At 43.8% G+C, this 25,971-nt stretch overlaps 1 protein-coding gene across 1 annotated transcript; it reads right to left on the reverse strand.

Annotated features, from left to right (window-relative positions):
* Nucleotides 1-570: 570 nt before the first annotated feature.
* On the reverse strand, nucleotides 571-24,773 carry OAT (ornithine aminotransferase). The gene is made up of 11 exons (XM_039465220.2): nucleotides 24,688-24,773; nucleotides 18,446-18,532; nucleotides 15,600-15,827; nucleotides 12,103-12,327; nucleotides 11,868-11,963; nucleotides 7,595-7,722; nucleotides 5,959-6,081; nucleotides 5,148-5,276; nucleotides 4,002-4,115; nucleotides 3,108-3,252; nucleotides 571-1,362 (listed from the first exon to the last, which is right to left on the reverse strand). Exons 3-11 carry the CDS (start codon nucleotides 15,796-15,798, stop codon nucleotides 1,202-1,204), a joined length of 1,320 nt encoding a protein of 439 aa, XP_039321154.1. The 5' UTR covers nucleotides 15,799-15,827; nucleotides 18,446-18,532; nucleotides 24,688-24,773; the 3' UTR covers nucleotides 571-1,201.
* Between the last annotated feature and the right edge of the window lie 1,198 nt (nucleotides 24,774-25,971).

A 25,971-nucleotide genomic window follows, 5' to 3' on the forward strand; every position in this document is an offset into this window, starting at 1 on the left:
AAATACTAGAATTAGCCTGGTATGGTGGTGTATGCCTGTGACCCCAGCTATTCCGGAGGCTGAGTTAAGAGAATCACACGAGCCCAGGAGGGGGAGGTTGCAGTGAGCTGAGATCACACCGCTGCCCTCCAGCCTGGGCAACAGAGTGAGACTCCAGCTCAAAAAATAGAAAATAATAATCCGGCCCAGAGAGGCATTATAGAATGAAACCGTAGTCAGGTCACTCCCTCCTGAGCTAAATAATTACCTCTTGAAGCCAAGTAGCTATCAAACGCCATACACCTTATAGTTCAACAGCATATAACCCATCACTAACCAAGGTTACTTCTGTAAACCAGTGAGAATGCCTGACAAACAATATTTGTAACACCCCTTCGCCTTGTGTCAGTAGAGGCTATAGAAGCAGCTGAGCTGTCCTTTTCTCTTTAAAAAATGTTCTCTGGAGCACTCTCCAAGGCAACCTGGAAGTGCATCCCAAGCTAGTCCCCAACCTTGGCCCGCCTAAACATCCTATACTAATTTTGCCTCAGCTTCTTCCTTCTAAGGTCAATACACATCACAAAACAGACATCTGAAATATAAGCTTTATTTTAAATTCAAAGAAATGTTTAAAATAAACATTTTTTATAATCAAGCACCAAAACAATTTAGGAATGATAAACACTAATTCTTAATTGAAAATAATGACATCCATAGAATACAACCCTGGTGCTGGCCAACATGAAGTTTACTTAATGTCACTATTTTATACATGCTTAGCCACTAATCCTTCCTAAGATTTTATAACAATGATTTCACTTTATAAGGTGAAGCCTTTTATGTAATACCCCAGAGATAACTTTTTCAAATACAAAACACTTATACCAGCAAGGAAATTATAAAAACATGTATAAATTATACTGAAGGACTTGATTTAAAGGCTGTCTGTATATAGATGTGTTTCCCCTTAGAAAGTACACACGCATATCAACACACTTTCACTGATATAGATGCCAATACATTCTCTTAGTTACATTACAAAGCAAATGGCAGGTTCATAAACATTGTTCTATTACGTATAAACTGAAAAAAACATATATTCAAAAAAAAAAGTTTTTGAAGACTCATGGGAGTGAAATGTGCCTGCATTGAGAACAAAGCTTTCACAGGACCACCTGTCTGCAGCTGTCTCCCAGCGACCACTGAAAACAGCTGGCTACCCTCAGAAAGACAAGATGGTCTTGTTAATAATTTCAACGGACTCTAGGATCTCATCCTCCTTGATCACCAGCGGAGGCGCAAACCTGATGATGTCGCCATGGGTCGGCTTGGCCAGAAGTCCATTATCTCGAAGTCGCAGACACACCTTCCAAGCATCACAATCTAAAGAAAAACAGTAAAACATACATGCTCAAAGATAAACATTTAAACGTCCCTTGCCACATGTATGAGTGAAGTGCAGCCTGGCAAAACAATATTCCAGAACTTGCTCAAAAAAGGGAAGCTTGGAGCTGCAAGCTTGCTTTATTATCCCTAAAAATGAAGTTACTCTTCACTTTTCAGCAAGCACACAACTAGGTTTCAATGATATTAGACATATCATGGATTTTCATAAATGAAAAAGAGCAAGCCAAAAAAAAAAAAAATGTGTTAAGGCTGCTATATTAATCACACAAGTAACTAATGTAAAAGAACTTGGGTATGATCCAGATGATTAACTAACACAGAATGGGCAATATTCTGGCTGGACATAGTGGCTGAACCCTGTAATCCCATCACTGTGGGAGGCTGAGGTGGGCGAATCACCTGAGATCGGGAGTTTGAAACCAGTCAACAACATGGAGAAACCCATCTCCACTAAAAATGCAAAATTAGCCAGGCGTGGTGGCGCGTTCCTGTAATCCCAGCTAATCATTTGAACCCAGGAGGTGGAGGTTGCAGTCAGCTGAAATCACACCATTGCACTCCAGCCTGGGAAACAAGAGTGAAACTCTGTCTCAAAAAAAAAAAAAAAAAAAAAAAAGGCAATGCTCAAAAACCAGTGAACACTACTTATTCCAAAAAAAGGGATTCACTTCCTGAGTTCAACATTTTATAGTAGTGATTCTCAATCTGATTGTACATCAGAATCACCTTAAAAGCTATTCCTAACGCCTGTGCCTCACCCCAGATGCATCAAATCAGACTCCCTGGGGTAAGACCAGGCTTTGACTCATTTTTTTAAAAAGCTCCCAGGCTGATTTTTAAGTGCAGCCAAAGTTGGGAGGCTGGAATCATCACTTTAAAAGGAAGAGTTATCACAAGAAAATCCAACAAGGAAGACTTAAGGATTACAAACGATGTACTAAGACATCAAACACCCAACTAAGGGACAGCCAGCATTATTTTTATTAGCGACATCATCACTGTCATTTATATCATTATTACTGCTGCTCCTCTAACCTCTACTCACATAAAGCATCAGAGGGAGAGAAGAATAGCAAAGAGGACACTTTCAAGGACAGCATTCTGTTCAGACTCACCAACAAAAAATCTTGAACTCTCTAAATATTGCATGACTACTTAAGGCAGAAAAACAAGTCTCTTAAAGGAACAGCAAGAATCAAATTGGTTAAATTTGCCTTCATTTAGAAAAGAGCTATATTTTTTATACTCAATATAATTATAAATAATCTCTCTAAAAGGCTTGGTCAGTATGTCAGTCAACAGTTTCAAACAGAACATCCCAACAACCAATTAAAATACCAAGTGTGGCCAGGCGCAGTGGGTTCACACCTGTAATCCCAGTACTTGGGGAGGCCAAGGCAGGCAGATCAAGAGGTCCGGAGTTCGAGACCAGCCTGACCAACATGATGAAACCCCCTGTCTCTAATAAAACTACAAAAATTAGCTGCGCATGGTGGCGGGCGCCTGTAATCCCAGCTACTCAGGAGACTGAGGCAGGAGAATTGCTTGAATCCAGGAGGCGGAGGTTGCGGAGAGCCCAGATCATGCCAGTGCACTCCAGCCTGAGTTAGAAAGCAAGACTCTGTCTCGAAAAAAAAGTAAAATAAAATACCAAGTGTACTTTAGATCTTCCTAAAAAAAAAAAAAAAAAAAAAACTTGAGTAAACGTTTTATCTCCATACCTTTGGTTTCTTTAATAACAATAGCGTTCAATAATCCTTTTCCTCTCACAGCAGTTACAACATCAGAAGGCAGCTTCATGAGTTCGTTTCTCAAGATAATGCCCATTTTTTCTGCATTTTCAGCAAGGTTTTCTTCTTCTAAAACCTACGTTAAAGGAAAAATTATACACATGTTAAGACTTCCCTTTTTCGTTGTTCTTTGGAGGACAACAGGGCCTGTAAGCACAGGAAGAACATGACTAGAGGAAAGATGAGAGGAACTTAACTTTCACTGCGATTTTTCAAAGCCTCTATTAGTTTAATTTCTAATTAAACATACACTAGCTCAGAGCCTTGCTTTAGTCATGAATCTACTGCCAATCTTTCATGGCAAAATCAGTATTAAAGTTTATTTAATGCAACTCACATACTATCATTAGTTGAATGCATCAATGGACTAAATTCCTAAACTGCAATAGTTTCTTCCCGCTCACAAAGACCCATCCTCAGAGATTACATAATAATTTTAGGCCTTCAGCAGGCACTTAAAAAATCAGTTTGAAAACATTATAAATCCTCACTTTTAAAAAAAAGCCTTGCTTGCTAAAATAAGCAAAAAGTCGGGCCTGGTAGGTGGGTCACAGGTGAGAGTTCTGTGAGGGCAAGCCAGGGCCTAAGAGCCCAAAGCACCCAGGAGACGGTGAACCCCAGAAGCCCACAGAGGAAATCCAGTCTACTAGGCCAAGTTTAAATTACTTTTCGAAAATGTCGTCTTCCTAAAAATTTTCCTCTATACGTCGTGTTTTCTAATATTTGGCATTCTTATTGAATTTCTTATTATACCAGTGGGCCAAATTAAAAATCACCTCAACATTACTTTAAATAATAGTCACTGTACGGCTGTATCAGCTTTACCTCAAGGGCTGCGATGGCCACTCGGCAGCCTAGTGGATTGCCACCGTATGTGGATCCATGCTCCCCTGGCTTAATAGTCAGCATTATGTCATCATCACACAGCACCGCAGACACCTGAAAGACAGTGAATTCATCACGTCATTTCTCAGCACTAAGCATTCTACTAAGCATTCTTTTTCCCAGAGCCTCGCTCTGTCACCCAGGCTAGAGTGCAGGATCTCTGCTCACTGCAACCTCCACCTCCCTGGCTCAAGCAATTCTCTTGCCTCAGCCTCCCAAATAGCTGGGATTGCAGGCGCCCACCACCATGCCCGGCTATTTTTTGTGTATGTGTAGTTTTAGTAGAGCTGTGGTTTCACCATGTTGGCCAGGTCTCAAACTCCTGACTTCAGGCAATCTACCTGCCTTGGCCTCCCAAACTGCTGGGGTTACAGGCATGAGCCACCACGCCCAGCCAAGAAGCTAATACTTAATGACTTCAACAAGAGTTTACATCTGCCAGCCTAACTACCAATGACAACCTAAGTAATACCCTAAAACATTACAAATACATTAGGCACACTTCAATGGAACAAAACAATATAATTTTGCAACTAAAAGAGAAAATGAAATAATTTCACAATTCCTTCCAACATGGAGATAAAATGCTTTGTTTAAATGCTTAGAAAACAAAGTTGAGCATTCTTTTTTGCAAAAGTTTTGTGTATTCAGCAAAAACATCTATACTTTGGAGATCTTGGACCCAGCAACAATTACTGGCTCTGAATGGTAAACCCAAGACATGAACTACAACCAACATTAATTTTTTCACTATGTTCATCAGTCACCGTTTTAAACAATTAGTAATATGCCATGTTTCTGAACACTGAAAAAAACAACAGGAGTCTACAGGAGTCCTTTGAGGGTAAACTGTTTCCACCCAAATCCAATGTCATAGCAAATTCCAAGGCACACTCAATTCTTCTAAGTGGGGCACACACTGGTCCCTTAAATGTTTTTATTACATATATTCCAGGTGACCTACAGCACGCTTGGTAAAATCAAACCATCTGAAAGGCATAACTGTCACAATCGGTTAATGTAGAAACACTTTAGCGGTATATTTTACAAAAATAGGAAATGGAAACGGGGGGACATGAAACTTACGGGATATAAGCCCCCAGAAAGGGCCTTTCCAAGGAGGACTATATCAGGTCTGACATTTTCATGATCAACAGCCAGCCATCTACCAGTTCTGGCCAATCCTGTCTGTATTTCATCAGCAATAAACAGAACCTATTGGGGGGAAAAAAACGTAAAAGCATCAGTGATCATTTTTGTTTCCAAAGGGAAAATACCCATCTTTATTTCACTGCCCTCCCTGACAATAAAGGTGTAACTCTGACGTGCCCTCAGATTTGTAAAAATGTTTTGACTACACACACAATTTCAAGAGTATCCTATGAGAATCTTGAATACTCACCAACTATTTCCTATTTCCTGTCAGGCTGCTACCTCCCTAGAGGCCCAAGGTGCTGATCCAAAAGTGAGGATTTTGTACAGCTTTTCTGGACATAACTACCCTCTGGGGACAAATTAATTCACTTGTTTATTCCACAAACATTTAAGATGTGTCAGGAACTCTCAAATGGTAAACAAAATACACTAATTTTAGCCCTGGGGGAAAGGAGGAGAGACGAATAGGACAACGGGTCTGGGAGGGGCTCAGCGCAAAAGGCTCTTAGAGTGGCGAGAAGGGAAACGCTGTTAAGGCCGGGTCTGCAGCTCTGCACAGGGCCCAGGACATGGCCAGAGACAGGAAAGTCAGCTTCTGCGTAGATTTCTAAGCACTAGAAAGTACTTCAGCTCTTAGAATGCCATCGCCCTCTAGTGGACAGCAATTTAACTTTGCATTTATCCTACCAGCAGCGTTCAGAGAGAGAAGTTGGGGAGGATCACAAACAGCTAAGTGGACAACCTGGTGCCTGGTGCAGAGCTCTCGCACACCCAGTAGGTAACCGGGATCTGGAACAACGACGCCTGCTTCACCCTGAATTGGCTCTACCATGAACGCAGCCACATTTGGATCCTGAAGAGCACGCTACAAAAGAAACAGGAATAAGTTTTAGTAACGTTCTTTCTACCATACTTGGAAATCTGAAATCATACACCGCACATATTTTCCTATTAAGTATGCAAATCAAGTTTTTGCACTAACATAAATTCTGACGTCAGAAGAATTTGAAGTGGAAGACTTCAAATTCACTACCATCCAATCATCAGAAGCTCCAGATATTTCAGCTTTAAGTGACACTAGCCTACATTTTCTTCTTCTCCTCACTCCATTGCCCAGGCTGGAGTATAGCGGCATAAACTTGGCTCACTCAAGTCTCGAACTCCTGGGCTCCAGGTGATCCTCCTGCCTCAGCCTCTCAAGTAGGTGTATACCATGCCCAGCCGACTTTTTATTTATTTTGTTTTTTTTGGAAATGGAGTTTCCTCTGTTGCCCAGGCTGGAGTGCAATAGCACACACAATCTTGGCTCACTGCAGCCTCCACCTTGTGGGTTCTAGGAATTCTCCTGCCTTAGCCTCCTGAGTAGCTGGGATTACAGGTGCACACCACCACACCCAGCTAAATTTTTCTGAATTTTTAGTAGAGACAGAGTTTCACCATGTTGGCCAGGCTGGTCTTGAATTCCTGACCTCAAGCAATCCATCCACCTTGGCCTCCCAAAGTGCTGGGATTACAGGCGTGAGCCACCACGCCTGGCCTTGATTTTTAAAATTTTTTGTAGACACAGCCTCTCCCTATGTTGCCTAGGCCGGTCTTGAACTCCTGAACTCAAGTGCTCCTCCAGCCCTGGCTTCCCAAAGCACTGGGATTACAGGCATGCACCACCATGCCCAGCCTGTTTTTTAATACAAAATTTCTAATACATGTATTAGAAATTAAATCTGGCTGGGCACAGCGGCTCATGCCTGTAACCCCAGCACTTTGGGAGGCCAAAGTGGGTGGATGACTTCAGGTCAAGTGTTCGAGACCAGCCTGGCCAACATGGCAAAACCATTCTCTACAGAAAATAGAAAAGTTAGTTGGGTGTGGTGGTGTGTGCCTGTGGTCTCAGCTACTTGGGGGGCTGAGGCAGAAGGATCACTTGAACCCAGGTGGCAGAGTTTGCAGTGAGACGAGATTGTGCCACTGTATTCCAGCTTGGGCGATGTAAGGCTCTGTCTCAAAAAAATTAATTAAATTAAATCTAAAGTAAATACCCTTTTAAAGCCAACTTAAGGCTTTCTTAAAAAGTCTTTGACTTCAAAATTTAAGAAGCTAGCTAAAATCAGAAATTTTACCTAGCAATTAAGCAGGTATACCCACGTTAATTGTTCTGAAGGACACATCTAAAGCAGCTGGCTGGCTGTACAGAGTAGATCATGGAAATCAGCTTTCTCTGTGTTAGAAACTAATTGATTGTTACTAAGAACAAGTCTGAAATCGTGGCCTAACTTAAGTGAGATAAATTTGCATTACTATCATATAATGTATTTTTCATTCATATATTCAACAGCTTTAATTTCTATTCACAGTGAGCTAAGCATGACGCTAGAAAATACCTCCAGTGCAGGCAGGTCATTATAGGGAATGATGTCAAATCCCGGCATGAATGGTCCAAAACCATCGTAACTGGTCGGGTCTGTGGAACTAGATATAGCAGACAACGTCCTACCCCAAAAGTTTCCAGCTAGAAAGGAGAAACAAATAGTGATTATTTTAAAGAAACTGAAAATTCAATAAGCACTATCCCTGCAAAACACCACAAGAAGTTTGACTCAAAAAATAAATTAAGGGCTTGCTTTAACGCACCTCTAGTGGGCTTTCAATTCTTAAAACATAGTCTGATATTAAATACCATGGCTCCATGCCAGGCACAGTGGCTCACACCTGTAATCCCAGCACTTTGGGAGGCCAGGGCAGGTGGATCATGAGGTCAGGAGATCAAGACCATCCTGGCCAACATGGTGAAACCCTGTCTCTACTAAAATACAATAAAATAAAATAAAATAAAATTAGCTGGGGCGTGGTGGCACGTGCCTATAGTCCCAGCTACTCAGGAGGCTGAGGCAGGGGAATTGCTTGAACCCAGGCATTGGAGGTGGCAGTGAGCCAAGACTGCACCACTGCACTCCAGCTTGGCAACAGAGCAAGACTCCATCTCAAAAAAAATAATAAAAAATGAATTAAACACCATGGCTCCTCTGACAGAAGACCACTAGGTCTAGCCTTGTCATTCCTATTTTAGGCATTTCTCTCTACTAAGCCTCTTGACTGGAATATACAGCCCCTAAAGATAGATAACTTACTTTTCTTTCAATAATTCCCAACCCAATACCAAGCCGTAATTGAGGTCTTCAAAGCATGTTTTCTAGAGAAGGTGCATGTATGATGGTGATATGAGAAGGAGATTATCCTTCATAGACAATTAGCAGTTTTCCTTTCAAAACTCCAATACTGCCGGTCACGGTGGCTCACACCTATAATCCCAGCACTTTGGGAGGCCGAGGCGGGTGGATCACGAGGTCAAGAGATCAAGACCATCCTGGTCAACATAGTGAAACCCCGTCTCTACTAAAAATGCAAAAAATTAGCTGGGCATGGTGGCACGTGCCTGTAATCCCAGCTACTCAGGAGGCTGAGGCAGGAGAATTGCCTGAACCCAGGAGGCAGAGGTTGAGGTGAGCCGAGATGGTGCCATTGTACTCCAGCCTGGGTAACAAGAGCGAAACTCCGTCTCAAAAAAAAAAAAAAAAAAAAAAAAAAAAACTCCAATACTGCAGGCTAACAACAGAATGCATTTCCAATTTCATTTGGAGAAAAGATCCTCAAGCGATCCAAACACATTTCCATTTTGCCTTCCTTGATATTATAATCCTTCATGATGCTAAATGACAGATGTCTGCCTTTCTTTTTTATCCATTAATAAAGGTGACTGAGGATCTACTATGTCAGGCATTGTTTTAGATGGTGGGGAATAGGCCAGGCACAGTGGCTCACGCCTGTAATCCCTGTACTCTGGGAGGCCGAGGCAGGCAGATCACCTGAGGTCAGGAGTTTGAGACCAGCCTGGCCAACATGATGAAATCCCATCTCTACTAAAAATACGAAAATTAGCCGGGCATGGTGGCACACACCTGTAGTCCCAGCTACTCGGAAGGCTGAGACATGAGAATTGCTTGAACCCGGGAGGTGGAGATTGCTGTGAGCCAAGATCGCACCACTGCACTCCAGCCTAGACAACAGCAAAACTCTGTCTGAAAAACTAAAAATAATAATAATAATAAAGATGTTGGGGGCCAGGTGTAGTGGCTCACACCTGTAATCCCAGCACTTTGAGACAGGAGGATCGCCTGAGGGCAGGAGTTCAAGACCACCCTGGCTAACATGATGAAACCCTGTCTCTACTAAAAATATAAAAATCAGCTAGTCACGGTGGTGGGTCCCTATAATCCCAGCTACTCGGGAGGCTGAGGCAGAAGAATCACTTGAACCCAGGAGGCAGAGGTTGCAGTGAGCCAAGATCTCACCTTTGCACTCCAGACTGCAGACTGGGTGACAAAAGCAAAACTCCATCTCAAAAAAAAATGTTGGGGAACAGATCATGATCACAACTAGCAAGATCCCTGTCCTCAGGGAGCTTCCTTTCTAGCAAGAAAGAAACACCTAACATAAACCAGTAAAGCAAGTAAGCTGAATATTTCAGACAGGGTTAAATTCCAGAAGGAAAGAAACCATGTAGAATAAGAGAGGTGGGGAGTTCATGATATCATGAATGTTTTTATCTTCTCACCACCTCTGCCAGCAACAACTCAATTAATCAGTACTAGATTATCCTGTTTTGGCTTCATCACGTTTCTAAATACTATTCTTGCAAAGCCTCTTTCACCAGCATCTCTAACCTACAAGTAATCTCATCTTTCACTTGTCCACAAACAACAGCACATTGATTTTGACTAGGCTTGTTTAAGAAATGTACTGATTGGACCATTAAGCCTATTTGCTCTCCCCTGCCTAGCCTCAGGAACCTCACCCTTGGTCACTTACCCTGCAGACATAAGGGACTTACGGTAAGGGACAGTCTTCCTCTGTCTCTCCACCCCACTGACTCACCAGTTTCTTTCAATACTCAGGTGAAATCATCTTTGCACCCTTTGCTATTAAGAAAGAGACTAGGCCGGGCGCGGTGGCTCAAGCCTGTAATCCCAGCACTTTGGGAGGCCGAGGCGGGTGGATCACGAGGTCAAGAGATCGAGCCATCCTGGTCAACTTGGTGAAACCCCGTCTCTACTAAAAATACTAAAAATTAGCTGGGCATGGTGGCGCGTGCCTGTAATCCCAGCTACTCAGGAGGCTGAGGCAGGAGAATTGCCTGAACCCAGGAGGCGGAGGTTGCGGTGAGCCGAGATCGCGCCGTTGCACTCCAGCCTGGGCAACAAGAGCGAAAACTCTGTCACAAAAGAAAAAAAAGAAAGAGACTGGATGCAGTCTATAAGAATGAAAATCACTAGAAACACCATTTTTGTTTGCAAGAGACAGTTATGTTGAGTTACAATGAAAGCACAGTATTTTTAAATGGCAAGTTAGAGTTTTGCAAAGATTTCTTCTTTGGGAATACAAATCTGTCACCTCAAATACCAATTACCTCTGGCCTTCAGTTGAACTCTGGATTCTATTATGTTATGGGGTTTATAATTTAACCGCATGTGTTCACAAGGCAGAATATGTAATGATTTCAACTATCACAAGAATAAACTTTGACCATTACAGTGACAAATCTATACATAATTTAAAAAAAAAAAAAAAACTTAAAAAACAAGTCAGAATCTCTCATTTGAACATAATATAAAGAATTCAACTGTCAGGCCGGGCGCGGTGGCTCAAGCCTGTAATCCCAGCACTTAGGGAGGCCGAGGCGGGTGGATCACGAGGTCGAGAGATCGAGACCATCCTGGTCAACATGGTGAAACCCCGTCTCTACTAAAAATACAAAAAATTAGCTGGGCATGGTGGCGTGTGCCTGTAATCCCAGCTACTCAGGAGGCTGAGGCAGGAGAATTGCCTGAACCCAGGAGGCGGAGGTTGCGGTGAGCCGAGATCGCGCCATTGCACTCCAGCCTGGGTAACAAGAGCAGAACTCCGTCTCAAAAAAAAAAAAAAAAAAAAAAAGAATTCAACTGTCAAACTACAACCTCTCAATTAATTGCTAGTCTCAAGATATTCCTTTCATCCAGTCCCAGAAGCCTAACAAGGGCAACTCCAACCCTCCTCTTTCCAACAGCTTCTAAGAGGAACATGGCACAACAGCACCTCCAATATCAAGATTCAAACCACAGTCTACGTAGAGTGTGGCCCCATACTAACTTCACCCAGCCCCAACACCCAACAAAAAACCCTCTACCAGTAAGACTATTTAATTAACTGGATAACTGCTATGAAAAAAACCTGACTGGCAAATTAGAGGAATAGAGAGTTCAGAAAGAAAAATTCATACATGAAGAAATAATCCCAAGAAGAGGAAATCCCTCATTAGTTTTTATGAAACATTCAGCAAATATGTATCATGTACTGGGCAAAATATATTACAAGTATTTCATCAGTAAATTAAAACAGTAAATTTTATATACATACGTAAATTATATATATTACTTTTTTTTTTTTAAAATAGAGACAGGGTCTCCCTATGTTGCCCAGGCCAGTCTTGAACTCCTGGGTTCAAGGGATCCTCCTGCCTTGGCCTCCCAAAAGTGCTAGGTTTACAGGCATGAGCCACTATGCCTGGCCACAGTAAATTATATTGTATGTTTCAATCACAGAGTATTTAATTTTACGTACCTGCAAAAACAACCTTTGCTTTGTATTTCGGAATGCCCTTCACAGTATATCCCCACCTACGAGCCAGTTTACAGGCAGTCTCTCCAGCCTCCACTCCTATCAGGAGAGAAAAACGTTCAGATTTTTTGAAATTTTAAACTTTTTTTTAAATTTTAAACTATCAAAAAATTTTAAACTACCAGAAAATACAAATATTATTTTTGAGAGTATTTAACAAAAAAAGGAAATGCTTTACCTGTATTCATAGGAAGAACTTTGTGGTAGTTGAAAAGTTTAGTAATATACTCCTCATATTCACCAAGTACGTTATTGTAGAAAGCTCTAGATGTTAAGGTCAATTTGTCCGCTTGACTCTTCAGAGCATTCACAATCTTGGGGTGACAGTGCCCTTGGTTGACAGCACTGTAAGAACTCAGGAAGTCAAAATATTTTCTGCCTTCTACATCCCATAAGTAAACGCCTAAAATACACAAGGAAAATAATTTTAGACAATTACTACATGGCATAATGTCCAAAAATTAAGACTGCTAGCAAGCCCTCTGAACGTGTATATGTGGACCTCTATTTAACATATATTTGTAGTTAAAGCTTGTTTTAGCTCAGGTATAATAAACTTTGGTTTATAAGGAATTACTAAGAATTGGATTTTATCTGCCTGGCCTCAAAATACACACTTAACAAAAATAACACAAAAAGGTTATAAACTCTGGAATAAAAGCTTTACCTAAGACTTTTTTTTTTTTTTTTTTGAGATGGAGTCTCACTCTGTGGCCCAGGCTGAAGTGCAGTGGCATGATCTTGGCTCAATGCAACCTCCACCTCCTGGGTTCAAACAATTCTCCTGCCTCGGCTTCCTGAATATCAGGGATTACAGGCACGCACCACCATGCCTGGCTAATTTTTGTATTTTTAGTAGAGACGAGGTTTCACCATGGTGGTCAGGCTGGTCTTGAACTCCTGCCCTCATGATCCACCCACTTCAGCCTACTGAAGTGTTGGGATTACAGGCGTGAGCCACCACACTTGGCCACCTTTACCTAATTCTAAGATTTAGGACCCAAAATTAAAATTTAAAAGCAGAAATTAGGCCGGGAGGGGTGGCTCACGCCTGTAATCCTAACACCTTGGGAGACCAAGGCAGGTATTGCTTGAGCCCAGGAGTTCCAGATCAGCCTGGGCAACACAGCAAAACCCTTGATTCTACAGAAAAATGCCAGGCATGGTGGTGTGAGCCTATGGTCCCAGTTACTGAGGAGGCTGAGGTAGGAGGACTGCTTGAGCCTGGGAGATGGAGGATGAAGTGGGTTGAGATTGTGCCACTGCACTCCAGCCTGAGCACCAGAGTATAATTCTGCCTATAAATAAAATAAATAAAATTTAAAAACAAAAAAAGCAGAAGTTACACATAACAGACAAAAATCATGAGAAGTAGACTATAACAACCCTTAGAATGGAAAAAAAAATTGCAAATCACATATCTGATAAGGATCTAATACCTAGAACTCTTACAACTCAATTTCAAAAGGACAAACAACCCAATTTAAAAATGGGCAAGGACTTGAATAGCTATTTCTCCAAAGAAGATATACAAATGGCTAAGACATGAAAAGATGTTCAACATCACATCATTAGGAAAATGCAAGTTAAAACCACAGTGAGACAACATCTCACATTCCCTGGGATGGTTATAATTAAAAAACAAGTTTTGACAAGTATCTGAAGAAATTGGCATTCTCATACATTGCTCGTGGGAATGTAAAATGATGTTGCCATGTCATGTAACACAAAACAGATTTTTATTAGTTCAAAAGAAGGTATGTCTATAATACTGGCAAATAAAATACAGGCAATTGACAAAAATGTGTGATACTCTTACATTGTCATTTTCTGGTACAAAGCTAAGTAATAAATTTTTGTTTTATTTAGTTAACGCTGTTATTTATTCCAAATTGTAGATTAAATCACCATTTGGCCACTGTCACAGTAATCATTTATTCAGGCAGGAATCACGAGTAGATGCTAAAATTGTGAGTCAAAGTTCATGAGTAACTGGGTATTTACAGAGTTTCACACTCTGTCCCCACGAGATACTTAATACGAAGGGAAAGAAGACCACAACAACCAAGAAGGATTGAGGAACTGTTCTGGTTCAAGAACGCTAAACATGACAACTGAATGCAACTCATCCGAGGTTTTTTCTTTTGTTACAAAAGAGAACGAATGAAATCTGGATTAGGTCTCTAGACTAAATAATGGTGCTGTACCAGTGTTAGGTTCTTGATTGTTGTAATTACTCTATGGTTATAAAAGAGAAAGTCAGCTGGGCATGGTGGCTCACACCTACAAGCCCAGCACTGTGGGAGGCCGAGGCAGTAGGATCACTTGAGACCAGGAGTTCAAGACCACCCTGGGCCAACATGGCAAAATCTAATCTCTACAAAAAATAAGCCAGACATGGTGGGGCACACCTGTAGTCCCAGCTACTTGGGAAGCTGAGGTGGGATAATCACCTGAACCCAGGACTGCACTCCAGCCTAGGCAAAAGAGTGAGACCCTATCTCAAAAAGTCACGGTGTTTAGAAAAGACACACTAAGTATTTATGGATAAAGAGACGCCCTGTGGCCAGGCGCAGTGGCTCACACCTGCAATCCCAGCACTTTGGGAGGCTGAGGTGAGTGGATCACTTGAGCTCAGGAGTTCAAGACTAGCCTGGCCAACATGGTGAAACCCTATCCTACTAAAAGTACAAAAATTAGTGGGACGTGGTGGCATGGGCTTGTAGTCCCAGCTACTCAGGAGCTGGGGCAGGAGAATCACTTGAACCCAAGAGGCGGAGGTTGCAGTGAGCGGAAATCATGCCATTGCACTCCAGCCTGGGCGACTAGGGAAACTCCTCAAAAAAAAGTTGCAGGGGGGAGGTGTCATGTCCGGCTGAGCCCAGTGGCTCACGCCTATAATCACAGCACTTTGGGAGACCAAGGCGAATGAATCACCTGAGGTCAGGAGTTTGAGACCAGCCTAGTCAACATGGTGAAACCCGATCTCTACTAAAAATACAAAAATCAGCCAGATGTGGTGGCATGCACCTGTAATCCCAGCTATGTGAAGGCTGAGACATGAGAATCACTTGAACTCGGGAGGCAGAGGTTGCGGTGAACCCAGGACGTCTGCCTCCTGGGTTCAAGTGATTCTTGGGCAACAAAGCAACACTCCATCTCAAAAAAAAAAAAAAAAAAAAAAAAAAAAGACGTGATGTCTACAACTTCCTCTCAAAACAGTTCAGAAAACAAATGTACAATATGTGGACGTTGGAGGAGAGAGGAGAGGGGGGAGAGAACATGCTAAGAGCAAGGCAGTAAAAAGTTAGCACCTGGAGAATCTGGGAGAAAAGTAAAAGACAAACGTTAGCACTACTTGTTACAGCTTTTAAGTCTAAAATTATGCCAAAATAAAAGTTAAAAGAAAAAAATGACAGCAATATGCCAGTACTTTCTTATTTCTCTTGCATTCCCTCTGGGTAAGATCCATATGACAAAAACTAAATGGTTCCTCTTTGAAGCCTCCATAGCACCTAACACAGCAGCACTAGACACTCAATGAAGAATTGACTGTGTCTGCAATATATACATTAAATACATCCAGAAAAATGTATATTGAAAAAATATGGAAGCAATTCTTTTTTTATAAAAAGTTTTAAGAAAAGAGAGGAGACAGAGTAATTTGAAACATACCTTTTCCTCTCTCCAGGGCTACAGGTAAAGGATGGTAATTGTGTGCGCCATACTTAGATTCCCTTTCAAAAATGTAATCAGAACTTGGAGGGCCTTGGACTGTTCTTTTAGTTGCAACAGATGTAGCAGAAGCCACTGAAGAATGAACTCCACGACTAAGTACAGCAAACCTCTGCAAATGTGCTAGTTTGGAAAACATTGTGTCCTTCAAGTAGAAAAACTACAGATCTGTCCAAAGAAAAGAGAATGCATTAAGAGTGAGAATCCTTTGCATATGCATGTAATCTTAGCACTTTGGGGGCTGAAGCCAGGGGATCACTTGAACCCAGGAGTTTGAGACCAGTCTGAGCAACACAGCAAGACTCCTTCACTACAAAAATTTTAAAAATTAGCTGGATGTAGTGGTGTGCACCTGTAGTCCCAGCTATTGAAGAGACTGAGGTGGAAGGATTGCTTGAGCCTGAGAAATTGAGGGTGCAGTGAGCTGAGATTGTGCCATTGCACTCCAACCTGGAAGACAGAGTGAAGCCCAGTCTCAAGGAAAAAAAAAAAAAATGGGGCTGGGCATGGTGGCTCATGGCTGTAATTCCAGCAGTTTGGGAGGCCGAGATGGGCAGATCGTCTGAGGTCGGGAGTTCAAGACCAACATGGAGAAACCCCATCTCTATTTAAAAAAAAAAAAAAATGGCCAGGCGTCGTGGCTCACATCTGTAATTCCAGCACCTTGGGAGGCCAAGACAGGAGGATCGCTTGAGCCAAGGAGTTCAAGACCAGCCTGGGCAATATAGTAAGACCTAGTCTCTATAAAAGAAAAAGAAACTGTGAGACTCTTGAGTCAGGTGTGATGGTTTGTGCCTATAGCCCCCCAGCTGCTCAGGATGAGAGAATCACTTGAGTCCAAGAATTTGAGCCCAGCCTAGGCAACAGAGTGATAGCCTGTCAATCAGTCAATCAATCAACCAAACAGTGAGAGTGAGACGCTTTCCAGAGCTGCTGCACTTTGTGTTGACTGAGTACTGCTGAACACTAAGTATTTGTTAAGCACCTACCACAGTCCAATACCATCAGGCACGATGCTATGAGACAGCTGCAACTGTAGGGCAGAGACCAGAGAGAAGGCTGCCAGAGACTAGTCATGGGGCAGGAGATGGAAGGACTGGCAACTATTTTGTCCTTGTATATAGAGGGTAAAGCAACTAAGGAAGAATCTGGTTTCCACCAAGATAAAAGGGACCATCCTGAAACAAAAACAACAGGTGTGGAGAGGGAAAAGTTTACTTCTAGGGTATGGGAAGATCTAAACTACAAAAAGTAAAAGTTTTTTTTTTTTTTTTTTTGTAAGCGGGGGACAAGAGTCTAGCTCTGTCACCCAGGCTGGAGTGTAGTGATGTGATCACAGTTCACTGCAGCTTCATTTCCCTGGCTCAAGCGATCCTCCTACCTCAGCCTCTCCAGTAGCTGGGACTACAGCCACACACCACCACACCCAGCTAATTTTGTATTTTCTGTAGAGATGGCAGTCTTGCCCTGTTTTCCAGGCTGGTCTCGAACTCCTGGGCTCAAGCAATCTGCCCACCACAGCCTCCAAAAATTTTGGATTTAAAGGTGTGAGCCACTGTGCCCAGCCTAAAATCTTTTATTTAGCCACATATCTAAAACTTCTGTAGGTCAAACTGATCATAAACAAAGGTGAAAGGCAAAAAGACTAGGAAAAAATGTAAATTTATAATAGCTTTAAAGAGTGTTCACAGTAAGCTGAATAGACCAAACATACACATAGATGACAGATAGATAGATAGATAGATAGATAGATAGATAGATAGATAGGATTCCCAAACAAATCAATCTATTCTGCTAGGAGGGTTGTTTCTACAAAACTTATCCCCCAAAAAATTGTGGCATAAAAGCTATTGTGAGCAAAAGGTAACTGGGAACTGGAGAGGGTCAAACTACAATCCATGACTTATGTGAACATTAAAGTCTAAATGTCAGTGAGCACACTGGTGTTTACCCTGCCACCCCATCACATAAGTCAGAGTCATGGCTACTCTCCCCAGTCACCCTCAACCCTAAAACCAGCCCCTCCACAAGGCTTCGCACCCTTCTTTGTACCCAATTTACCATTAAGCATCCTGATAAGCCGAGAAGTAAAAACTAAGCTACGAAAGAAATTAATAATTAAAAGGAAATTAGAGTGTGTGCATAGGCATCACCTCTGGAAGGAAAAAAAACTTAAAAGATGAATTCTTGATTAGGAGAAAGATGCCAAAAACTAGGCATACTTATTCTATCTATATTTACTTTCTAAAAAACTAGTTAATTCAGCCGGGCGCAGTGGCTCACGTCTGTAATCCCAGCACTTTGGGAGGCCAAGGCGGGTGGATCACGAGGTCAAGAGATCGAGACCATCCTGGTCAACATGGTGAAACCCCGTCTCTACTAAAAATACAAAAAATTAGCTGGGCATGGTGGCATGTGCCTGTAATCCCAGCTACTCAGGAGGCTGAGGCAGGAGAACTGCCTGAACCCAGGAGGTGGAGGTTGCGGTGAGCCGAGATCGCGCCATTGCACTCCAGCCTGGGTAACAAGAGCGAAACTCCGTCGCAAAAAAAAAAAAAAAAAAAAAAAAACCTAGTTAGTTCATGTTTCAATAGAAGTCTTCCAATGACAAGTCAAACCATGTATAATCTCACAGCACTCTTGATTTAAGCTGCCAAATTAGCAAAACATAATACTCAGAGTTTGGCTTACTTCCCTTTAAACTTGGCACTACCCAGTAAATACAGCATGTTCAGGAATTTGCAATTACTAAACAAAATCCAGCACTCGGTTTGCCAAAGACTCACCGACTATTTTTTCTTCCCACAGTCAAGACTAGAATATAGATTTTTAACCCAAGATCCAGGGACAGTCTTCAGAGAGTCCAAAATCTCCTGAAATAAAATGCGGAATTATATGCAGACACGTATGTTTCCAAAAAGAAGGTCCATAACTTTCATCAGACTGTATCACAAAAGGATGGGTAAGAATCATCAAACTGGAGGTAGCTGCTAGCAAAAATATCTAATTGCACTATACAGAACTTCCCCCAAAATACTACTAAGTCTAAAATATTTATTTATTATTTCTTTCTTGGGCTCTTTATGCTTTACTCAGTATTGTTTGATCAACTAAAAAATTAGAACATTAATTTTTGCCTATCAAATCAGCACTAAAACACTCAGGCAATACTTAGTGGTGCTCTAAACTCTAACAACTTTCCAGGGCCAGGCAAGGTGGTTCAAGTCTATAATTTATATCAGCACTTTGGGAGGCCAAAGCAGATCACTTGAGCCCAGGAGTTAAAGATCAACCTGGGCAACATGGGGAGACCCCAGCTCTACAAAAAAATATGAAAATTAGCCAGGTGTGGCAGCCCATACCTGTAGGACCAGGTACTCAGGAGACCAAGGTGGAACGATCTCTTGAGCCCCTGAGTTCTAGCCTGCAATGAGTCACAATCTGTGCCACTGGCACTAAAGCCTGGGTAACAAAGTGAGACTGTATCTCAAAAAAAAAAAAAAAAAAAAAAAGAATATCTGAGATTTTCTAAGTTCAACATTCTCATTTTATACACAAGTTATCTAGGCCAGGCGCGGTGACTCACAACTGTAATCCCAGCACTTTGGGAGGCCAAGGAGGGCGGATCACGAGGTCAAGAGATGGAGACCGTCCTGGCCAACATGGTGAAACTCCATCTCTACTAAAAATACAAAAATTGGGGGGTGCTGTAGGGAAAAAATAAAATAAAAATTAAAAATACAAAAATTAGCCAGGCATAGTGGCAGTCGCCTGTAATGCCAGCTACCAGCTACTCGGGTGGCTGAGGCAGGAGAATTGCTTGAACATGGGAGGCGCAGGTTGCAATGAGCCAAAATCGTGCCACTGCACTCCAGCCTGGGCGACAGAGCAAGACTCTGTCTGAAAAAAAAAAAAAAAAAAAAAAAGTTATCTGCTTAGCTGATTTCCAATAGAAATGGGATGAACAAATCATTTACCTGTCAAGTTTAGGCAGTTTTATTACAGAATAACTGGTGACAAAATAAATAGTAACATTCAAAACATTACCAATACTCATTCTTCAGGCTTTTGTGTCTTTTCCCTCACAAGTGGACGTCTCAGCTATGCTGCCCACGTTGGCCTCAAACACCTGGGCGCAAGGGACCCTTCCGTCTCAGCCTCAGGAGGGGCTGGAACTACAGGCACACACCGCTGGGTCAGCAATTCTTCAGGGGTTTTTGGTTTTTTTTTTTTCTTTAGAGATGGGAGTTTCTCCATGTTGGTCAGGCTGATCTTGAACTCCTAACCGTAGACGATCTGCCCACCTCAGCCTCCGAAAGTTCTGGGATTACAGGTGTGAGACACTGCACCTGGCCTTATTCTTAAGGTTTTTAAAACAAAGTCCAGATATTTGATTTAACTGGGAAAGGTCAGAAACTGGATGCACCATGATGTATCAAAATCCTGTAAACGCATTTCTATCAAGGAAACTTCTGTGTTCAAGTCACCGTTCTTGGCACTGTATGAGAAATCTTAGGGCAGAATTAAGATGGACTTAAAAACAGCCAACATCAATAATATCCTCTTCCAAAAAGGTTTCAAAATTAGGAGAATCAAGTGGAAAATCCAGAGTTTGGAGACCTGGGTTTTAAATTGTCTGTGGTTCTTAAGAGTAACTCCGGGTGTTTTGTCAATCTTTCTGAGCTTCCGTTTCCCCATTTGTAAAATGAGGTTGAAGTGTTACTGAGGATTAAACGGGTTAATGTTACTGTGCCAAATCCAGCACAAAATGGCCACTCAGTTCCCTTTTGCCCTTAAAACTAGCCAGTTTCTGAATTATAAAAATCAACAGTGCCATGATTTCCTTTTGGAACTGTTTAAAAACATACACACACCATTTTTCAGTTGATAAAAAAAAAAAACTAGAAAATACAGACAAAAAATTACCTGCAATTTTATACTTGCAAGATAACAATTAAGGTTTGGTTATTTTTTTCTAATCATAATTACTATCCACAGTAGCTTTTTTTCACCCTCCCCTATAGTATTTACTATTTAAGTCCCTCTTAAAGACTCCCAGGAAGTTTGCAGGCTTCTAACAGGTCCCAACACTTCAGGTCACTTGTTTTTAAAGCCTACAAGTCTATAAACTCCTTAAAAAAACAGTAAAATTGGCCGGGCGCGGTGGCTCAAGCCTGTAATCCCAGCACTTTGGGAGGCCGAGGCGGGTGGATCATGAGGTCGAGAGATCGAGACCATCCTGGTCAACATGGTGAAACCCCGTCTCTACTAAAATACAAAAAATTAGCTGGGCATGGTGGCACGTGCCTGTAATCCCAGCTACTCAGGAGGCTGAGGCAGGAGAATTGCCTGAACCCAGGAGGCGGAGGTTGCGGTGAGCCGAGATCGCGCCATTGCACTCCAGCCTGGGTAACAAGAGCGAAACTCCGTCTCAAAAAAAAAAAAAAAAAAAAAAATTTTAAGAGTATAGGCTAAATTAACTTCAACATTAGGCCTTTTGTGGAAATCCTACTGTAAAGTAAATATGTTCTATGTAGACGGGTGGGCTAGATGGAGGGAGGGAGTAATAGTAGCCTGGAGGACTCTGTTAATTATGTGGATAAAACCTTCAGTGTTAGAATGCTTGCTTGCCAATAGCAATTTGTTCTCATATCCAGGACCTGAGTATGGGCCTCAGGTCAATGCATGATAGCAGCCTGGAACACATTATTTTGACCTTTGAAGGCCATTAGATTAAATGAAGTGAACTTTTGATGAAGAGATGAGTTATTCCAAATGAGGTCAGAGAGTGACCACCCCCTTTTAGAGTTAGACTCAACTTGGTTAGGGATAGGTGATCCCATAGTCTTGATCACTTGCTATCTTGACTCTTTCAGGTCCTCAGTAAGACCGACCTCATTTATTTAACAAAGGCCCACAGAATGCCTGAACCTGGGCTAGGTTCTAGGAATGCAAAGTGAATTTTACTGTTTTTTTTTTTTTTTTTTTTGAGACGGAGTTTCGCTCTTGTTACCCAGGCTGGAGTGCAATGGCACGATCTCGTCTCACCGCAACCTCCGCCTCCTGGGTTCAAGCAATTCTCCTCCCTCAGCCTCCCAAGTAGCTGGGATTACAGGCACGTACCACCATGCCCAGCTAATTTTTTGTATTTTTAATAGAGACGGAGTTTCACCATGTTGACCAGGTTGGTCTCGATCTCTTGACCTTGTGATCCGCCCACCTCAGCCTCCCAAAGTGCTGGGATTACAGGTGTGAGCCACTGCACCCAGGCCCTATTTTCCTATTCTAAAAGAATAGTATAGCCGGGCGCGGTGGCTCAAGCCTGTAATCCCAGCACTTTGGGAGGCCAAGGTGGGTGGATCATGAGGTCAAGAGATCGAGACCATCCCGGTCAACATGGTGAAACCCCGTCTCTACTAAAAATACAAAAAAAATTAGCTGAGCATGGTGGCACGTGCCTGTAATCCCAGCTACTCAGAAGCCTGAGACAGGAGAATTGCCTGAACTCAGGAGGCAGAGGTTGTGGTGAGCCGAGATCGCACCATTGCACTCCAGCCTGGTTAACAAGAGCAAAACTCCATCTCCAAAAAAAAAAAAAGAGAAAAAAGAAAAAGAAGAAAAAAAAAAGAATAGTATAAAGTCATTCAACAGCCATTTGAAATATTCAACTTGAGGAGTAAATTTGTTCTTGCTATTTGGACAAATATTTACTTTTCCTGAGGTAACTATTCACAAATACAGGCCTACCAACAGAAGTCTCTTTTGCGTAATCAGTATTCTGGCTTAAGTCCAAGGCAAGTGCATTATTGGCAAACAGTTAGTTTTACTACTGAAAAAGGACTAGGGTCAACTACAGAGCATCCTCCACACACATCCAAATTCAGTCCATTCATCGCTGTTTGTAAATGTTTCAGATTTGACTGGTCCTCAAAAACTCACTAAAGGACGTAAAATATGCACACAAATAACTGTAATAAAGACAAGCTATGGGAACAATACATATTAAGACAGCCAGTTTGAGGGAAAAAATGTCTCTAAAAAATGTTTACTATTTATTAGTCAAAGATGACTGCCAAAAAAAAAATGTTTACTATTTAAAGTTATACTGGGTTTTTCTTTGGTGAGGGATGCAAAACTATTCTTAAACACCATGAGAAACTTTAAACCCAAAACTATAAGCTTTTTTTTTTAAATGGAGTCTGTCCCCCAAGGGACCTGCCAGATCTCAACAAGGCAACCTCCACCTCCCAGGTTCAAGCAATTTTCCTGTGTCAGTCTCCCCAGTAGCTGGGATTACAGGCCCACACCACGACGTCTGGTTAATTTTAAAGATGGGGTTTCACCATGTTGACCAAGCTGGTCTCAAACTCCTTACCTCAGGTGATCCGCCCACCTCGGCCACCCAAAGTGCTGGGATTACAGGTGTGAGCTTCCGTGCCTGACCAAAGTAAGCTTTTTAATGTAACTGGGTTTTGTTGTTTTTTTGTTTTGTTTTGTGTGCGTGTGCGTGTGTGTGTGTGTGTGTGTGTGAGAGAGAGAGACAGAGTTTCGCTCTTGTTACCCAGGCTGGAGTGCAGTGATGCAATCTCGGCTCACTAACCTCCGCCTCCTGGGTTCAAGCAATTCTCCTGCCTCATCCTCCCGAGTAGCTGGGACTAAAGGCACGCGCCACCATGCCCAGCTAATGTTTCGTATTTTTAGTAGAGACAGGGTTTCACCATGCTGACCAGGATGGTCTTGATCTCTTGACCTCATGATCCACCCGCCTCGGCCTCCCAAAGTGCTGGGATTATAGGTAACTCTTGTTTTTATGAAAAGATTCACCTAATGACAGAACCAGGATATTCTAATGAAAGGAATCTATTGTTATTTCACATAGGTAAGAGTTTCGGATTACAATCTAAAGAGCAGTTCCGGGTTTAACTGAAAGAACTAGCTTAGTCACAGAAAGCCTTTCAATCTCAGGAGAAATTTAGAATTTAACAACTGAACATTAGTTATCTCTTAAGGTAAAGCCACTTCATTCCAAAGTTAATCTCTTTTCCCCCTTAATTGATCACCGTAATTTATCTAAGAGGTAAAACTGAACACCAAGAAGATGCAGAGGGACAATGGAGGAGACGGTGGGTCACAGGGTGAGTGCCGAGGTGACTTCCGGCCCCAGTCCTCTCGCCCCAGCCCCCTCCCGTCCCACCCTCGAAGGCCCATTTACTGATATCAGCAGGGTTTGCATAAAATTATAAATAAAAAAAAAAAGAAAAACCCTCAACTGGACGTTTTCCTTCGGAAAGTCCTGTTGGTCCCCATCCCCCCACACCATATAATTAACCTGCACATTACTGTAGGAAAGGTTCTGCCTCCGTAGTTTTATTTATTTCTACAGAAGCTGGAGGAGGGGAGCGACGGGCAGGCCGAGCTGCAGGGCGCAGGGGCGGGCGGGAGGACCCAGCCCCCCCAAGGCTCCATCAGCGCCCCCGCCGCGTGACCAGGGTCCCCGGCTTACTGCGCAGTTCCCCGCTCCCCAGAACGCAGCCTCCACGCAGATTCCCGGAACCGAGGGGACCCAAAGACCTCCCAGAACCCCGGGGCGCCTCGGGGTCTTGGGGGCTCCGGGCTGGGTGGGGCCGGGTCCTGGCCTGCACAGGCCGCGAGCGCAGGGGGCGGCGGCTCCGCCCGGCCTGGCAGGCGGAGCTGCCACATCCTCAGCCTCTCCCTGCCTCCCGCCCCACGGCCGCTCGGGGCGGGACCCAGGACTCCGGCCTGCAGGCCGCGGGGGTGCCACACCCCTGCCCGCCGTGGCTGCGCGCCAGCCGGCGACTCCAGGTCGCCCGGATCCGAGCGGCCCGCGGAGTAAACGGGCCGCGGAGACGGGGCTCGTTCCCCGGCCAGAGCCCAGTGCGCCCCCTCAGCCGGCTCCCCAGAACCCGGGCCGCGACCACCCCGCGCCCGCCCGCCTCCCAGGCCGCCGTCAGGGTCCCCCGGCCCAGGCCCCAGCCACGGCCCCAGGACTGCTGCGCCCGCGCGGTACCTGACGGCACCCGAGGAAGACCCGGACCACAGAGCGTCTGCGCAGCGCGGCGGCGACCGGGCGGGTCACGGCGGCTTAAAGGCTGATTCCGCCCCGCCCCCAAGTCACCCTCGCCGCTCATTGGCTGGGGTGGAGGGCAGGGCACCAATCCCGTGGGCCCCGTCTTCCGCCCCGCCGGCCCGGCCGAGCATCACGGACCTTTGCTCCTCCCGCGGGTTCGATCAGCGCTCGCGCCTCCTGGGCCCGCCTGCCTGTCCCTGCGCTCAGGCCCCTCGGTCGCCTCCTCCGGCGGGACGAGAAGGGTCATTGTCCGCCCTTTGTTGGCGAGACGACTGAGGCCCGAAAAGGAAAAGTCTGTCGGGCCCCCGTTGCGCGGGCCGGGTGTGGCTGGAGGCCGAGAGACATGAGCTGGACCGCCAGCCCTGCGCTCCCGGAGGGAGGGACCAGCCCCAGCTCTGCCCCAGCCACAGCTGCGGGAACCCCATGCCCTTGAGCCCTGTTGCGCCTCGTGGCTTAGTTGTGCCTCTGAACCCACCTCTAGACGTCGTCGCTGCCTCTGGAAAACACACCGCCACCAGTTAGCAGCTGCTGTCAAATACCTGAGTGACAGCAACCCACTTAGAGTACAGATTTGCCTGTGGTGTCCTCCACAGCCTGTTATTAAGTTTAGAACACAAAATAGATATTCAGGGACAATCTCATGTTAGAATCAGAAAGGACTTGGGCTTCACTTAGCCTACTACATTTATGTTAAATATTGGGAAACAGAGACCCAGAGAGGAGAAGCGACTTACCCAGAGTCATCCAACAGATAGGGGCAGTCTGGTCCTGCGTGCCCCTCACCACCCCTTTCAGAGGGCAGGCACTGGCAGCTGCCGGCACCACATTCCATTAGACCACAGCGACCAGTCAGGGTCCCAGCTGGAAACAGGGCACACTCCAATTTGAACATTTCCTAAAACGTGGTGGTGGATGCCGGTGGCTCACGCCTGTAATCCCAGCACTTTGAGAGACCAAGACAGGAGGACCGCTTAATCCCAGGAGTTCCAGACCATCCTGGGTGACATAGTGAGACCCTGTCTCTATTTCTAAAGAATTTAAAATTAACCTGGTGTGATGGCATACCTGTAATCCTACCTACTCCAAAGGCTGAGGTGGGAGATCACTTGAGCCCAGGAGGTTTAGGCTCCAGTGAGCTATGACTGCACCACTGCACTCCAGCCTGGGCAGCAAAGCAAGACCATCTTAATCAACCAATCGATCGATGTAGGCAAGTAAACCACA

Source organism: Saimiri boliviensis, chromosome 12 (genome assembly GCF_048565385.1).
Source record: "Saimiri boliviensis isolate mSaiBol1 chromosome 12, mSaiBol1.pri, whole genome shotgun sequence".
In the NCBI taxonomy this organism is placed as follows: Eukaryota; Metazoa; Chordata; class Mammalia; order Primates; family Cebidae; genus Saimiri; species Saimiri boliviensis.

Coding starts and splice junctions, on each gene's coding strand:
- OAT (XM_039465220.2), bottom strand. CDS start 15,798: ATGTTTTCCAAACTAGCACATTTGCAGAGGTTTGCTGTACTTAGTCGT. Junction 11,964..12,102: donor AGTTCTTCCTATGAATACAG/GTAAAGCATTTC, acceptor CTCTCCTGATAG/GAGTGGAGGCTGGAGAGACT. Junction 7,723..11,867: donor AGCAAAGGTTGTTTTTGCAG/GTACGTAAAATT, acceptor TCTCCTTTCTAG/CTGGAAACTTTTGGGGTAGG.